Genomic DNA, 18,229 nt, shown 5'->3' on the forward strand with positions numbered 1-18,229 from the left:
GCAGAAGAGTTAAGCAATTTGCAAGTGGGCTCACAGCTAGTAGGCAGCTCAGTGGTATTCAGACCCTGGAAAGACCGCGCTGACGCTGACGGATAGCACTCTCTCTGGGAGGAGAACACTCGCCTTGCACGCCAGGCATATTTTGCTAACTGTAGAAACCTTTATGAATGCGGTTCTAGGCTACAGAGCGATTCTCTGAGTCAGTATTTAAACACCGAGATGCCCCCCGCCTCCCTTTCTTTTAACGCCTTTGAGTCTGAAATTTAATATATTGTGAGAGATTAAATCAAAGCAGAAAAGCACAAGAGAAATGTAGGCAGTGATGTTTTTACTGCTGAAGGTCCCCGCTCAGCTCTTTCCTCTTATTGAGACTTGGTGAAATCTGGGAAGTGCCTCCCTCCCACCCGATGACATCCACCGTCACTCCATTTGAATCTTCCCCAGCGCCAGAAGCCAGATGCTTCCCCTGCCTGCCTCCCCTCACCCCCAGACCAATTCAGGGATGCGGTGAGCCCGTGGGCTGTGCCAGCGCACACACCTGTCGGCGGAGGAAAAGTGGGGCGGGGGGGTGGGAGGGGCAGCAGCCTGGCACAAGGAAACACGTGGGTGGCAGATTATTGATGAAATATTCCCTTAAGGGACTTGTTCCCTTTCACTGGGGATAACAATGAGGCAAAGAGCGAACTCCTCTACCCAGGTGTTCACATCAGCCCGGGTCTGAGAAATGTCCTGTCCTCAGCTGAGGGCGGGTCCCTTCCCGGCCTGTGTTGTGTGATGGGGAGCCCCAGCCTTTTGAATTCAGTGTTCCCTGCTGCTCCCTCCGGCCATCTGCCTTATCTCAGGCTCAGCGAGTCCCAAACACGCATGCGCTCGCTGGCTCTGGCTTGGAGGCTCCTGCTCCCTCGGTTGGCCATCTGTCCTCGGCCCTCCTGCCTTTCTCATGGCCACGCCGCTGGGCAGGGGACCCTTCTCTCTGCAACCCGAGGGCATAGAGGGCAGCTTGAGAACCCAAATTCCAGCCCCCCTAGCCTGCTCCTGGCCTGCTTCACCCGGATGGCCACATCTCCCATTCCCACTCTCTGCCCTGATGAAACCTGTTGTCAGCAGAGCTGCGGAGAAGGGCTTCGGAGGAGGAGTGGGGAGCAGTGGGAGGAGCGAGGGGAAGGATCAAGGGATGGGTGGCAGGTGGTGGGAGGGCGGTGCAGGCTGCCTGAACCAGGCGGCAGCGGTGGGAGGGGGGCGGGGAAGGACAGTGGGACGGGGTTGCAGTGGGTAGGAGGCAGGGAAGGGGAGCGGAGGACGTGTGAGGGAGAGAGTTTAAAAATGTATTTGTTTACTTTTCCTACTTTGGGCTGGAGCAAAGACAAGTGGGGTAGGTGTGGTCCCCATTCCCTATGGGAGCTGGGCCCCAACTGTGGGGCACTCTGCACTTGGGTCCCTAGGGGGAGTCACTGCTCCGCCACAGCCTTGGGGTGTCACCTGCACACCCCCACTGGCTTGGCAAAGAGAGACTGGGGAGCACGGGATATCGCTGGGATGTGTGTGGATTGGGGTGATGGAGATGCAGAGGCAGAGATTTCTGGTTGCTCTTGGCCCCAGTGGACAGTGGTGGCAGCCTGGCTAGGGTGGCTGTCTCCAAGATGCCAAGCTGGGCAGGTGGCATGGTGACTTAAGCCTTGAACATCTGCTTTGTGTGTGATGACCGTCTGTAAAAGGAGTGGAAGAGGAGGGAGGACCAAAGTCGCTGTGATCCCAAATGAGAGAGGAAGACACTCCAGTGCAAAGCCCATAGCACTGGTTTCCCCGCTCCCCCCAAGATCTGGGCAGATGGAAACCAGTGAAGATTGTCTAAGCAGATGTGGCTGTCCCAGAGCTGGGCTTTCCATCTTCAACAGTTCAGAAAGGCACAGTGAGCGAGAACAAGTGTTATTGACAGAGCCAGTGGGCAGGTCCTAAAAACTGCTGTTTTGGAAAGAATGATGCTGCTACCAGCTTCTGGGAGAAAGGCGATCTCTACCTCCTCTCCCCACCCGCCTTCCCCTGTTTCTGCCAGTCCCAAGAGCTGTGGTGTTTCCGACTCTCCTCTTGAGCAGTATCGCACTGGGAAAAGCCCTTTATCTTTCTGAGCATCATTCAATGACATCATCACTAAGATAGAAATACTATTGACTTGGTTGGCCCCAAAGCCAAGTGGCGGAGGAAGATGAATTCACTGGGTGGCCACCAACAGTGGGCGAGTTTGCCATTCCTGCATTAAGCGAGTAGAGGGTGGCAACTGCAGCATGAACTGATGTTGGAGACCAAAGCCGTGGGAGGGTTTGCAATTGACTGGAAAATCTCACTATTGCTGCAGAAGAATGAATGATTGGTTCTTCCTGGTTTTCTCTAGAGCGGTGATTCCCAACCTCTCAAGACGGGATATCTTGCCCCTCAGAGCAAATTTAGTGATGTCTGGAGACAGGAGCTATGACAACCGGAGGCAGGTGCTAATGGCATCCAGTGAGTTGAAGTCAAGGGTGTTGTTAAACATCCTACAATGCGCACAACTTCACAATAAAGACTTATCCAGACCCAAAGGTCAATGGTGCCCAAGGCAAGAGACCCCCCATCTGGAGCTTCCTAGTGCCTGAGAGAAGTTGTTGGTGTCAGAGATGACTTTCTCGCCCACCAAGTCAGGGACATTCATCAAAAGGTGAGGATCAAAGTGATCTCCACGATCTTAAGGGAAGGGAAGGGAAGTGAATTTGAGAAAACAGATTTTCTCCATCTCTATTTGCACGAAGACCAGTAATAACTTATACAAATGTCAGGCAGCCTGAGCTGAAATTCACTCAGTTTTATGTTTTGAACAGTGCTGTGTGCTCCAGTAAGTCAGACCCTTCCTAGTACGTGCTCGTTCCAGAGATGACGAGGGAGGAAACAGCATTTGTGTTTGGCGCTGGCTGTTAGGGGGTGGGGCCTTGCAGTGAGGCAGCAGACGGAAATCACGGAAGCAAGAAAGTCCCCACCTTGAAGGACTCGGGAAGGAGGAGGAGGGGGGATCAGGCAGGGTGTGAAGCCCATCCCCATGGAGATGGTGGCTCAGGCCATTAAGCTGCACAAGGACCATAGTCCATTTCAGGCCCTCTGACCGCACAGCCAGCATCTCTGATTCCAACTGAACAGGCCCATAATCTTGAGCAGGAAGTGATTACCCTTGAATGTAAAATATATATTCCAGTAAGGATAAGTACATGCCTCTCAGTGAAAGAGTAACAGCTTTTTAGAGGAGCAGAAGCCGGGAAGAGGCTGCTGGCTCTCTTCTGCTTTGGATCAAAGGTTTTTTCCTAATGGTGGGACTAAGAGGGTATATGGTGTGGGGACCCAGCATACAATACAATCTTCTGCATACATCTGTGTCCTGCTACCCTATCCCCCAAGCTGGCCCCCCTTGGCATCTACTTGTGTGCCTCCCTCCCCTTGTCCTGCAGGAAACCCGGGAGAGAATACACAGAAATGAAGACATACCAGTCAGAGCTGCAGGTGGCAGAGCCAAGCTGGTGAGGGTGGGGGGGCAGACCAGGTGAGGGATAAAATGGGGCTCCCAGAGTGGTGGGAGGGACCCAGCCGGGAGGTTGGGCTCCCAGAACTTATTCGTGGAAGCACATGGTAGAGCTGCTGGGAGAGGGAAGGGCTGCTTCTATGGGCACCTGTGCTGGCCGGCACCCAGCCCCGCTGCTCATCTGCATTAGCTCACCTGCAGGAGGGAGGGGCTCACAGTCTCCTGTCTTAGGCTGGGAGATGCAAAAGGAGGAGAAGAGGGAAAGTACCAAAGGAGAGTCTGGAGGAGATGCAGGGCAGCCAGAGTGGCACATGCCCTCCGTTGAGGAGGAAGGAGAAGGGAGGCTTGATGGGAGAGAGAAGAGAGAAGGACCAGAGAGCGAGGAGGGTGGAAGGCACACCGCCCCCAGGGAGAGCTGAAAGTGATGGGGGGCGGGGGGAAGGCGGAGGATCAGGAGGCGGGGAAGGAGCTCCAAGAAGACCTCCCTTTTACAGGAACCAGGGGTAGCAATGTGTGTGATGGTAATTCCAAGGAACGAAGTGCTGGTTAAACTGTGTAACGGCAGTGATGGGTGGTTAAGAGCGGGGGTCTGACTTTGCCATGCTGCTCTTCTCTTTTAGGGGGCGGCTTTTTGAAGTTTTATTAATTTTTTTTAATTACAAGTAATGGTATCCAAAACAAAATAAATGGCGATAACTAAAAAGAGTATAAAATACAAAGTAAAAGCTCTTCTGCCCACTTCCGTTCACCAGAGGCAGTGCTGTCAAAGGTATCTGGTTTTAGTTCTTGTAACGATCAGCATGAATTTTATGAACTAGAGTTAGACCTTTATTTTCTAAAATTTCCACATCTTTCCCTGCTCTTTTAACACATGGTGTCCTCTTTCTTGTATTCTTTTCCCTTTCTTGACTTTTTTTTTTAAAGGATGCAAGGGGTCTAAGATTTCTGATTTCAATACGCCTGTATTATGCCCTCCCAATTCCCTGTCTACTGGGTATACATTTTTAGGCTGAAAATCATTTCCCTCAGAATTTGAATTTAGCATTCTGTTGTCTTCTTTTTTATTTTATTTTTTATTGAAGTAGGGTTGATGCATAATAAATTACAGGTGTACCACATGGTGATTCCCAACTTTTAAAGGTTATGGGGAATATAGCAAATATTTTATAATTCCTATAAATGGAGTCTAACCTTTAAAAATTAAAGTCGTGTTACCTTTGAGATGGTGCTGTGATCGCCTGTGCGGGTGTGAGCCCGAGAGACAGATTCCATATTTGAAGTGTCTGAATTTTATTGGGATGGAGAAGGTTTTGAAGAGCACCATCTGGTGGGCCTGGTGTAGCTTTAGTCCCTGAGAATAGAGGGTCATTCAGTGCCCCGATGACTTCATGCGAAGAATAACTCTGCCCTGCCCAGAGCATCCTCCACAGCCCTGAACTCCCAGTCCAGCTGTGAGGTTTCTTACCAGCCTTGAACAGAGGCCAAAATCTGGGTACCCACATCTGCTTGACGTGTGACATTGTCCTTTTCCATTGGGAGGGGTGGCGGCAAAACTGCTTTGTTGTGGTAAAATCCTACTCCCGGCCCGAGAGGGCCTGGGGAGGGGCGCTGGTCACAGTGTGTTTGAGATGCTGGGTGGGCATTTCCCGAGGGGAATAGGAGCTTTCAGTACCCCAGCAAATGGACAGGCCCCGTGGGTTTAACGCCTCCCTTCTCTCACTGTCAGGGGCCCTAATGCTTTGGGACAAGTGTGCTCCCACGGGAATTCTGCTGCCTGGGCCCCTGGTCTTGGTGGTTCCAACTTGAGCTTCCTCTTCTTAGGGGGCTGGTTCTGCCACGGTGGCCATCATCCCACTCTTGTGGGCCATTCTGGTTTCCCTGGGGCCTGTCCTGGCCTGTTTGCCCTCAGCTCCCTTACCCCTCCCCCTTCTGCTCTTTATTGCCGGGGCCCCGGGGGACCTGTTTCCTGACCCTCCCTCTGTTGTCTTATAGACGGGCTCAGCCCTGGGGGACCTGCAGGTGGGAGGAAGGGAGGAGCCACGGTATTTTCTCCTCTCCTTCAGGAGGAATCTCTGGCACCAACCACATCTGTGTGGCTCCCAGTTGCCACGTCCCTCTGGCCCCCTGACTAGGGATGTGATGGTCCCCTGCCGTTGCTAACGCGTGGATTGGCTCCGTGTACCCAGGCTGGCTTTGCAGCATTTCCAGCATATAGCTCAGCCCCTCTGTCTTCTGCAGGGCTGACCTTACACCCTCCTCACGAGCGCAGGGCAGACTTCTTGGAAGTCAGCATGGCTACTGAGTTGTTTTGGCTAATGACAAACAGTGAGGGCAGAAGTGCCACTTCTTTGTGGGATTTTAAGGTGCAGGGTCAATATGCTTGTTCCTCCCCTCCCATGATGTGAATGTGAAAACAGTTGGAGATGGAGCCTTCGACTGTCAGGGGCCCTGGGTGGGTGATCCCAAAGCGCTGAGCACGCGGCTGACCAGCGTGGAATAGTGATGTGATGGGGAAATAAATGTTTGTGCCCATGTGCGTGTGTGTGCATGTGGGTGTGTATATGTGTGTGCATGTGTGTGTGTGCCTCCATCACCCCAAAATGCTGCACATAGTGTGGGAAAGGATCCCATTTTCTTGTCCTTCCATGGCTTAATGCAATGCTGGAGTGATAATAGCGAATCCATAAAACGAGAAGCAATGATTAAAAAATCACTGTGCTTTAATCGAGCTAATTTAATATGCGGTGGTTGTAATTGGTTCTCACTCTTCATTTGACACTAGAACATTTCAAGTCTAGGCTAAATTGGAGCCATTTCTTTAATCGTAGGAGGAGTAATTCCCTCTCCCATTAATGCAGACTGCCGAGACCTCTACGTGCCTGACAGAGCAGGCCCGGGACTCTGGGCAGGGGGAGGAGCCGTGGTCCACTCACCTGTGTCCTGGCTGGGGAAGGACCGCCTGGACCCACTCGGGATACAGCGGCCACTGTGTTGTTTATTTGAAAATGATGTCAAGTAACTCTTTCCTGTGCAGATGTGTTACTGTTGTGATAACTGAGGGGGCGGCCTGGGCAGGATGACTCGTGAGAAGGACCAGAAGGAATGCTCTGGGGCTCACGTGCCTGAGAGAGGCTGGACAGATGGCGACAAAAAGCAACAGAAGTCAGCTAGTCAACAGGGAGAAGATGGCGGAGTAGAACGACGCTCGCAGGTCACCCTCTCCCACAGATACACCAAGACCCACATCTACAGACCCACTCAGCCAACCAGAGCACCTGTGGAACTCCGACAGAACATCGCCCTCTTCAAAAGATAAAGACGCCAAAAATCTGGTAGGAGAAAAGGAAAAAAGAAAGAACAAAAGGCAAAGCAGCGCGGGACGGGTCCCCGCGGGGAGGGAGCGGCAAAGGAGGACTGGCGCTCGCTCGCTGGGTCTCCCCTCTCCAACTGGGAGGCCAGCGGGACGGAGGGGGAGCCTCCGAGGCTCGGATCTGTACAGAGCAGCCCTTGACTAACAGAACTAAGATAAATGGGCACAGAGCGTCCCCCCGACACCCAGCCTGAGACGCGGGCCGGCAGCCACGGGCAGGGCCAGGCTGCACAAGCCGGGCGGAGGACGGAAGTGGCTGCACAGAGGCAGCCCCGGGGGAACGCAAGGGGCTGCGCGCCGTGGCTGTGGGTGCACAAGGCAGAACAACCTGGGCCCTCCATGAAACAGCAAGGTTGATGTGCTCTCAGGGGAAGGGTGCACACCCCCATCTCTGAAAACCCGCGGAAAGTTTTCGGGGGAAAGAGAGGCGGGGCGCAGGCACAGCCGCCATATCCTCCGCGCTGAGCACTCAGGCGGGGGCGGGGGCGAAACCTGCATCCGCACCGAAGGGCTTAGCAGCCTCAAAGGCCAGACTGAGACTGGCCTGCAGCCCGGGGCAGACAGGATCCTTCCATCCTGGTCCCTCAGAGAACTTGCTCCACAAAGACAAACAAGGAGCTGGGTTTTGGCTCCGAGCAGGGACAGGGCTGTCCCTCGGTCTTCCCCGAGCCCACCTGCGGAGCGCCGACCAGGGCGGAGCGCGCAGCCGCACAGAGAGTGGAGCTACCGGCAGCGCGCAGGTAGAGGGAGAGCGGCCCCCTCCTTCCGGGCAGGAACACAGCCCCTGACCGAGGTGCTGGGAGGGGGCACGACCCGCCCTCCTACCCGGCCAGTCTGCAACATCTGACTGCGGCATCCGGAGGGGCAGCGACCCGCCCGCCCACAGCAGAGGACAGCTGCACCTGACCCAGTGTTAGGAGGAGGCGCGATCTGTTTGCCGACAAGTGCTGGGAGCAGCACAGAAGAGGGCGCCAACGGAGGGCCTCTGAAAACAGCAAGCTGAGCTTCCAAAACAGGACGAAGACAGAAAGACTTCACATTAAAAGCACACAGATTCCAAGAGAACACCGACACCCCCCCCCTTTTTTTTTAAATCTGTTTTTACCTGTTCTATTTTCTATTACTCTCTTAATCTTTACTTCTTAATTCATTTCTATTTCTCTTGGGTTTTGATGTCCTGCTATTCATTAGACACAGGTTTCAAATGCATCTATTCATCCCCACCCCTTTTTTTGTAAAGGTTTCAAAAGAACGTCTCAACCCGATTAATACTCTGCTTCACCTCACTCTTCTATTATTCATTATACACTGTTTTCAAACCCTCTTTCTCCCTTCTTTTAAAATTCTTTCTGTCTCTCTTATTTTTTTTTCTTTTTTTTCCTAAGTTCTATTCCTAAATAGGCATCAGATAGATAAAATCCTTAAGGGCCAAAATAAACAACTGATACTCCATAAACCACAGTGCCAAAGAGGTATGAGCAAGATGAAGAAGCAGAAAAACCTTTCCCAATTAAAAATACAAGAGAAATCCCCTGAAAGAAAGATCAACGAAATAGACATCGATAGCCTACTAGATCAAGATTTCAAAAAAGGAGTGATCGAATTGCTGAAGGAATTAAAAGAGATAGTGTTTAGAGATATAAAATATGTCAAAAATGAAATTGAAGCTATAAAGAAGAGCCAAGTAGAATGGGTAAACTCATTGACAGAGATGAGGAATGATCTAATAGCTGTGCAAAGCCGACTAGATAATGCAGAGGAACGAATTAGTGATCTAGAAGACAGGGCAATAGAAAGCACCCATTCAGAAGAACTACAAGAGAAGCAAATAAAAAATAATGAAAATAGCATAAGGGACCTATGGGATAATATAAAGCGTCCCAATCTTCGCATAATAGGGGTCCCAGAAGGAGAAGAAAGATCAAAGGGGATTGAAAAGGTTTTTGAAGAAATCATGACTGAAAACTTCCCAAACTTAAAGAAGGAATCAGATATCCAAGTACAGGAAGCTCAGAGGGTCCCAAACAGGAAGAACCCAAATAGACCCACACCAAGACATATCATAATCAAGATGGCCAGAGTCAAGGATAAAGAAATGATTCTAAAGGCAGCAAGAGAAAAGCAAAGAGTAAGTTACAAGGGAACCCCCATAAGGCTCTCAGCTGATTTCTCTACACAAACACTACAGGCCAGAAGGGAGTGGCAAGATATATTCAAAGCCCTGAATGAAAAAAAGATGCAGCCTAGGATCCTTTATCCAGCAAGGCTATCCTTGAGGATAGAAGGAGAAATAAAGAGTTTCACAGACAAAAAAAAAGCTGCAGGAGTTTAGCAACACTAAACCCATGCTAAAAGAAATATTGAAAGGGCTATTCTAAATAGAAAAGCAGCAGGATGCTACAGAAATGAGAAACACACAATTGGAAAGGTGATAACTCATGAATTACAAATAAAGTAAACATGAAATTATAAAAGAAGACATACAAATCACTGAGAGTGGGAGAGGGAGGCAGGGAAATATAGAATATTTTTTTCTTTCTTTTTTAAATTTTTTTAACAGTAGGATGTGTTTGAGATCATGTTACTATCAGTTTAATAAAAACAGTTATAGTAATGGGTTGATAGATTTACAAAAAAGGGTAACCACAAGCCAAAAATTTACAAAGGAGTCACAAAAATTAAATAAAATCCATGATAATACAAAGGAAAATTACCAAACCACAAAAGGAAGAAGAAAGGAACAAAGAGGATATACCAATTCAACTGCAAAGATAAGTTCAAAATGGCAATAAACACACATCTATCATTAATTACTGTAAATGTTAATGGACTAAATGCTCCAGTCAAAAGACACAGAGTGGCAGACTGGATAATAAAGCAAGAACCTTCAATATGCTGCATACAAGAGACCCACTTTAGGGAGAAGGACACATATAGATTGAGAGTGAAAGGATGGAAAAGGATATTCCATGCAAATGGAAAAGCCAGAAAAGCAGGTGTTGCAGTACTGATTTCAGACAAAATAGACTTTAAAACAAAGGCCATAAAGAAAGATAAAGAAGGACATTTTATAATGATTAAAGGAGTGATACATGATGAGGATATTACACTCGTTAATATATATGCACCCAATATAGGAGCACCTAAGTACATACAAGAAGTACTAACAGAGATAAAGGGGGATATTGATGGGAATACAATCATAGTTGGAGATTTTAACACTGCATTAACATCACTAGACAGATCTTCCAGACAGAAAATAAACAAGGCAACAGAGAAATTAAACACTACAATAGAAAAACTAGATTTGGTGGATATTTTCAGAGCATTACACCCCCCAAAAATAGGATATACATTCTTTTCAAGTGCACATGGAACATTTTCCAGGATCGATCATGTACTTGGGCACAAAAGAAACCTCAACAATTTTAAGAAGATAGAAATTATCTCAAGCATCTTTACTGACCACAATGCCATGAAACTGGAAATCAACAACAGAGAAACAAAGGAGAAAAAAAGGAAAGCATGGAGATTAAACAATATGTTATTGAAAAAACAATGGATCAATGAGGAAATCAAAGCTGAAATTAAAAAATACCTTGAGACAAATGATAATGAAAGCACAACCACTCAAAACCTATGGGACACAGCAAAGGCAGTGCTAAGAGGGAAGTTTATAGTGATACAGGCCTTCCTCAAAAAAGAAGAACAATCTCAAATAAACAATTTAACCCACCACCTGAATGAATTAGAAAAAGAAGAACAAAAAGCCCCAAAAAGCAGCAGAAGGAAGGAAATAATAAAGATCAGAGAGGAATTAAATACAATAGAGATTAACAAGACCACAGAAAAAATCAACCAAACCAAAAGCTGGTTTTTGAAAAAGTAAATAAAATCGACAAACCTCTGGCCAAACTCACAAAGAAAAAAGAGAGAGCACAAATTAGCAAAATAAGAAAGGAAAATGGAGAAATTACAACAAACAAAATAGAAATACAGAATATCATACGAGAATATTATGAAAAACTATATGGAACCAAAGTGGATAACCTAGTGGAGATCGACAAGTTTCTGGAAACATACTGTCCACCAAAACTGAATCAAGAAGAATCTGAACACTTGAACAATCCGATCACTAGAAAGGAAATAGAAATAGCAATTAAAAACCTCCCTACAAATAAAAGTCCAGGACCGGACGGCTTCACCGGGGAATTCTACCAAACATACAAAGAAGAACTCATACCAGTCCTTCTCAAACTCTTCCAGACGATTGAAAAGGAGGGAATACTCCCAAACTCATTCTATGAAGCCACCATCACCCTGATACCAAAACCAGGCAAAGACACTACAAAAAAAGAGAATTATAGGCCAATATCACTGATGAACATAGACGCCAAAATCCTCACCAAAATTTTAGCAAATAGAATCCAACAACACATAAAAAAGATTATACATCATGACCAAGTGGGGTTCATCCCAGGGACACAAGGCTGGTTCAACATACGCTAATCAATCAGTGTAATACATCACATCAACAAGAGAAAGGACAAAAACCACATGATCATCTCCATCGATGCAGAAAAAGCATTTGATAAAATTCAACACCCATTTATGATAAAAACTCTCGCCAAATTGGGTATAGAGGGAACATATCTCAACATAATAAAAGCTATATATGACAAACCTACAGCCAGCATAGTACTCAACGGTGAAAAACTCAAAAGCTTCCCACTAAAATCTGGGACAAGACAAGGATGCCCACTATCACCACTCCTATTCAACATAGTCCTGGAAGTCCTAGCCACAGCAGTCAGGCAAGAGAAAGAAATAAAAGGGATCCAAATTGGAAAAGAAGAGGTAAAAGTGTCATTATATGCTGATGACATGTTACTATATATAGAAAACCCTAAAAGGTCCACACAAAAGCTACTAGAGCTGATTGAAGAATTCAGCAAGGTAGCAGGTTACAAAATTAACATTCAAAAATCAGTTGCATTTCTTTACACTAACGATAAATCAACAGAAGAAGAAAGTAAAGAAACAATCCCCTTTAAAATAGCACCCAAAGTAATAAAATATCTGGGAATAAATCTAACCAAGGAGGTGAAAGAATTATACACAGAAAACTATAAACCATTGATGAAGGAAATTAAAGAAGACTTTAAAAAATGGAAAGATATTCCATGCTCTTGGATTGGAAGAATCAATATTGTTAAAATGGTCACACTGCCCAAGGCAATCTACAGATTTAATGCAATCCCTATCCAATTACCCAGGACATATTTCACAGAACTAGAAAAAATCATAATAAAATTCATATGGAACCATCAAAGACCTAGAATTGCCAAAGCATTACTGAAGAGAAAGAAAGAGGCTGGAGGAATAACTCTCCCAGACTTCAGACAATACTATAGAGCTACAGTCATCAAGACAGCATGGCATTGGTACCAAAACAGACATATAGACCAATGGAACAGAATAGAGAGCCCAGAAATGAACCCACAAACTTTTGGTCAACTCATCTTTGACAAAGGAGGCAAGAATATACATTGGAATAAAGACAGTCTCTTCAGCAAATGGTGTTGGGAAAACTGGACAGCAGCATGTAAAACAATGAAGCTAGAACACTCCCTTACACCATATACAAAAATCAACTCAAAATGGATTAAAGACTTAAACATAAGACAAGATACAATAAACCTCCTAGAGGAAAACATAGGCAAAACATTATCTGACATACATTTAAAAAATTTTTCTCCTAGAAGAAATAAAAGCAAGAATAAACAAATGGAACCTAATGAAACTTACAAGCTCCTGCACAGCAAAGGAAACCAGAAATAAAACAAGAAGAAAACCTACGGAATGGGAGAAAATTTTTGCAAGTGAAACCGACAAAGGCTTGATCTCCAGAATATATAAGCAGCTCATATGACTCAATAAGAAAAAAATAAACAACCCAATCCAAAAATGGGCAGAAGACCTAAACAAGCAATTCTCCAAGGAAGACATACAAATGATCAAAAAGCACATGAAAAAATGCTCAATATCACTAATTATCAGAGAAATGCAAATCAAAACTACAATGAGGTATCACCTCACACCAGTCAGAATGGCCGTCATTCAATAATCCACAAATGACAAATGCTGGAGAGGCTGTGGAGAAAGGGGAACCCTCCTACACTGCTGTTGGGAATGCAGTTTGGTGCAGCCACTATGGAAAACAGTGTGGAGATTCCTCAAAAGACTAGGAATAGACTTACCATATGACCCAGGAATCCCACTCCTGGGCTTGTATCCAGAAGGAAATCTACTTCAGGATGACACCTGCACCCCAATGTTCATAGCAGCACTATTTACAATAGCCAAAACATGGAAACAGCCTAAATGTCCATCAACAGGTGACTGGATGAAGAAGATTTGGTATATTTATACAATGGAATACTACTCAGCCATAAAAACTGACAACATAATGCCATTTGCAGCAACATGGATGCTCCTGGAGAATGTCATTCTAAGTGAAGTAAGCCAGAAAGAGAAAGAAAAATACCATATGAGGACGCTCATATGTGGAATCTAAAAAACAAAAACAAAAACAAAGCGTAAATAAAGGACAGAAATAGACTCACAGACAGAGAATACAGACTTGTGGTTACCAGGGGGTTGGAGGGTGGGAAGGGATAGACTGGGATTTCAAAATTGTAGAATAGACTACACTGTATAGCACAGGGAAATATACACAAAATGTTATGATAACTCACAGAGAAAAAAATGTGACAATGAGTGTGTATATGTCCATGAATAACTGAAAAATTGTGCTGAACACTGGAATTTGACACAACATTGTAAAATGATTATAAATCAATAAAAAATGTTAAAAAAAAAAAAAGCAAGAGAAGTCAGCACCTCCCTCCAGGATCCAGCGTGAGCCCTGGCTGGCCCCAGGCACCTCAGGTGGCCACCATCTACTGCTGCTACTACTGAGGACTTGTGACTGGTGCGGAGAAGGAGGCGGAAGTGAGACTCCAGGGACGTAGGCAGAGCACTGGGGGTGAGGATGAGTCTCGGGAAGGGGCTCTGAAGCTTGGAGAAGGCATTGGGGCCGAGCATCCCTGCCTGCCCCCCAACTCCCTCCTTCAACTCCATCACCGTGCATAAGACCAGACTTAGATTATAATCCACATTATCAATGGACCCAGGTGGTGAGACTTCCTGTGCTGTGCTCAACAAATTCCCAGATTGGGGGTGGCGGGTCATATATCAGCAGGCAACGGCCATGAAATGAGTTGCCTACAGAAATTTATGTAAGAACAACCTACAAAAGTACTCTGTACAGATCGTGATTCCAGAGCCCCAGGCTATATGCATGCCTCCAATTTGTCACTGACTTAGATTCAAGTGGCCAGGACGGGGCCTGTCAGCCTCAATGTATAGTGCCAGCACAGTGTGGGATTTGGTTTCCTTCTCTGGGTTACCGCGTGCCTGTTGGTGGGCGGGGTCGGGTGTCTCCACTCGGGTCAGGCTGTCAGCCCGATTTCCCTTAGTGGGTGGGTGGGAAGTTCCTGGTTACTGACAGGCATGTTCGGAGGCCCTTCCTCCAGCACAGGGGTTTTGGCTGCCCCATTTGGAACAGGGTTTCTGATGGTTGAAGTAAGAGAATATCTGTTTCTAAGATGCTAACAGAGATGAAAATGTCAAAGGGCAGTGGTCAAAAGTCAATAGCCTTTGAAAGGTTGGACGTCCAGGGCAGGATAATGCAGTTTGCGAATTTCAGATCCCCTGGAAGTGCTGTCAGTACCCCCCGGCCACCTTTCTCTTTGCTGTCTTGTCTTCTCTTCCCCCTTCTGATTTTGTCTCTTTCCTCCTTGGCAGCTCCTTCTCTGGGGCTTTTGTTCATAGATATGTTTTCCCCTGGGTTTTTCTCATGTGCATTTTCTTATATTTCATCTGTTTTTCCTTCCTCTACTTTTCCTTCTTTATCATGCCCCCTCGTCCCTTCAACAATGCGACAAGTCTATTTTGAAGTATTGTCATGGATTTATTAAATAAAGTTGCTTTTAATTAAACATTAAAAACCTGTTAATATTTTTGTGTCCTTTGCTTGCCATTTAAAAACATAACTAATGTTGGTTTTTTTTTAAGGTGGTTGACTACTTTGGTACCTGATAGAAAGAAATAAGCATCATCCTGCTCTTAGAAGATGAGTAAGGTGCCCCCTCTCTGTGATGGTACTTCCACAGCCCTCGGTAGCGTTTGGACCCCTCTCGTGACAGGAGAAGTATCGCTCTCCAGTTCTAGTTAAACAGAGATAGTCCCCTAACCAGATGGGTTTGGCTTGGCAGTTTAACAAAGCGAAGTGTTTACTGGCTCTGAAAACCCATTCAGTGCTCTGTGTCCTGAGCCTTCGTGGTTCTGTTTTTGTCCCTTTTCTCTGGTGGCCGTGGATTTGATGTTCCCATCAAAGTTATTGTCTAGTAATTGAATGTTAATTCTTTGCTTAGCCTACTGATAGACTGTCCTGACATAATTATGTATTTATTTCCTTGTAGATTTCCTATGTAGAGTAGATGTATAATGGTGTATAGCATTATCCAGGAATTTAATTTTGATGAAATATTTATTAGTGTTGACTGCAGGATGAACGTTCATAGTTAGCACCTAGAGGAGTAATAGTATGTCTTATGTATTTTATAATGTTCTTTGTCTTTGTAGGGATCCATGGACTAGAATGTTGGGTATGATTCTAAAGTCCATTTTCAAACTTTAAATTTCCATTATGCATTGAACATACCCAGTGACCTTTCTAAAAAGGACAGAGCAAATTAGAAGGATGGCCATGTGCTTTCCTCTACCCAAGGGTTTGTAATTCAATTTTGGCAGAATTCTCTTAAGGCAGTGGACTCATAGATCAAAGTCTTTAGAATTACTGCAGAAGCAAACATGAAACTTAAAACCAGCCCATCAGTGAGGGTCCAATGAAGGGCTCTTATTTAAATGCATCTGGATCCAATAGAGACAGAAAAATTAGAAACCCTCTACCAGAATTATTGACCAGTAGATCTCTTGTAGTGCTCTTAGTGGTTTATAATTCAGTTAGGTGAGTTTAAAAAAGTCCACTGAACTAGAATATCAAATTCTAATAAGAGCCTCATTGTAAAACCTGTTAGCATCATAACTCGTGGTTTAATGCACCATACAGCCCAGACTCCATTCGCGGACAGTGGTGCTAGTTTCCAAGCTGTTGATCTTTCTAGCATTCGGAGAATCTGTGAATTTTTTGTTGTTGGTGATTTTGGATTTAGAGATCAGGACTAATCCTGCTAATGTGCTGTGGATTGTGAGTTAGTTGGCGCTAATCCACCCTGTATTTCGACAACACAGGCATGTCAGTTTCACGACGGTTCTGGTACCCTCACTATCCCCTTCCGGGTCTGAGAAGAGCACGTTCGATGAATGAAGGTCCTTTCCCTGACAGAGAACTAGTTTGGGGTTTTTCAAACCAAGTGGCAAATCCTCTGAAGGTTTTTCCATCCGTGGAGTGAAGGGTGGGGCAGAGAAGGGGCAGGGGATGGCACAGAAAGGAGAGTGGAAGAGAGGCGTGGGGCTGCGCTACACTTAGTCCCCAGGAGCTGGCGTTTACATGGTGAAATCAGCATGTGTTGGAGACACACAGAATTAGGCAGAGGTTTGGGGTCAGGAATTAAAGAAATGGGATGTACAGGTCTTTGTAACATTAGCTTTTCTTGGAGAGACCTTTGGAGATAAGAGCTCACTGACTGTGCCGCAGGAGAAAACACTTGCACTTTATAGTTTCATGATTTGAGGAATAGCAGAAGGAGGAGGCAGGAGCCTAGTTAAATGTCGGCAAGAACAGTGATTAATCTTGAGGCCAGCTTTAAGAAGGTGTTCACGGCCCTAATGATAATGGAGAAGGGTTTGCAAGCTTCCCTTGTAACTTCAGGTAGGAAATCTGTCAGCAGGAAAATGTGTATTTTCAAAGGAAAAAGTCTACATTGTCTGTCTGTTTCATATCCATGTAGTCTTTGGTATTTAAACTTCAACACAGGAAATTGCATTTCTCAGTTTGCAGGAGAATTTGTTATAATTAATTTTTCTTTTCTCTTGAAAACGATTCCTGTATCCTATTTATTTGGCTTAAGAGCTTAGCACATTGTGTTACTGATATACCCAAAGCCTAAACCATTGCAATCTACTTACACCTCAAGTACCCCATTTTTTAAAATAGTTCTGTCTGAAATTTTTAAACTATACCTGAAATTCTAGCAAAGAAAAGCCATTCTCTCCTCTCTTTAGATTGTCCAGCCTATGGAATATCTATCTACACATAAAACTTCAGCTGACTTTGTCCAAATCTCCTAAAAATCAGGTTAAAATTATTGTGGGTTTCAATCCCCAATGCGGTGCTACAAATACAACCCATTTTGATTCTTTAGCTCCATACATTGGGTTACAATTTCAGCACAGAATTGGACCCCACAAGAGATGAATTTTGAATAACATACAATGTAACATTAACACAAAATAATCTGCGTTAAATAGACCTTGGCTCTTACAAGAAGGAAATTAAAAAACAAATCAGATAAACACAAGGAGATGTGTTTTTTGCAAAATTTTGTGGTTTTCCATTCAAAACCAAAAATGAAGAATAAATTTCAAGTTACTCACTCATGGATTCTGTCAGCTTGGCCATCGCTGTCATTTCTTCTTTGTGCTTTTCCTGGAGGTGAGAAGAAAAGACAATTATGTCTAAAGCACGTCTTAAATATGAATGACTGCAATTGGTCTGTTACTGCCTCTCTCTCCCTTCTTTTTCCTGTGTTAGAATTTGATCACCAGTGATGAAATGAATTTTCAAATCTCACATTATAGCTATATGATCTGTCAGTCACGGAAAAGAGAATTTTAGGACACTGAAAATCTTGCCAGTGCTCTTGGAAACGAGCTTCTGTCACATTGATCTTGGATATATATAATTGGTGATGCACAACCGGTTTTTAAAACCTTTTTGACACTGGAGTTTTGACACCCATATGCCAATCTTTTGCTCTCTATTTTCTCCCGTTGAAGTGTTTTTGGGTATTTTTGGAGCTGGTATTTTTATAGTCATTTGGTTTCTTTTTTTCACTCCCAAAAAGCTAAATAGATTTTGTACATTTTTCTTTGTCTTACTTCTTTGAATTCCTGGAGTTTTTGGAAAGTCATCACTTCTGATGGGTTTATGACCTTACCTATTTTGGGCTGAACACATTTTGTTTCAACTAGGATGTGGGTTATAACCCACTGAGTTTGAGAGTCAGAAT

The 18,229-nt window shown here is 45.1% G+C and overlaps 1 protein-coding gene across 1 annotated transcript in view; it reads right to left on the minus strand.

The window, feature by feature from the left end:
• Positions 1 to 18,229, minus strand: part of KCNJ6 (potassium inwardly rectifying channel subfamily J member 6) — a 256,348-nt gene that overhangs the window by 172,360 nt on the left and 65,759 nt on the right. The window contains exon 2 of the mRNA XM_010997616.3: positions 17,595 to 17,646. Coding sequence (XP_010995918.1) covers positions 17,595 to 17,628 — 34 coding nt within the window. The 5' untranslated portion in view covers positions 17,629 to 17,646. The remainder of the gene's footprint in view (positions 1 to 17,594; positions 17,647 to 18,229) is intronic.

This window comes from Camelus dromedarius, chromosome 2, assembly GCF_036321535.1.
Source record: "Camelus dromedarius isolate mCamDro1 chromosome 2, mCamDro1.pat, whole genome shotgun sequence".
Classification (NCBI taxonomy): Eukaryota; Metazoa; Chordata; class Mammalia; order Artiodactyla; family Camelidae; genus Camelus; species Camelus dromedarius.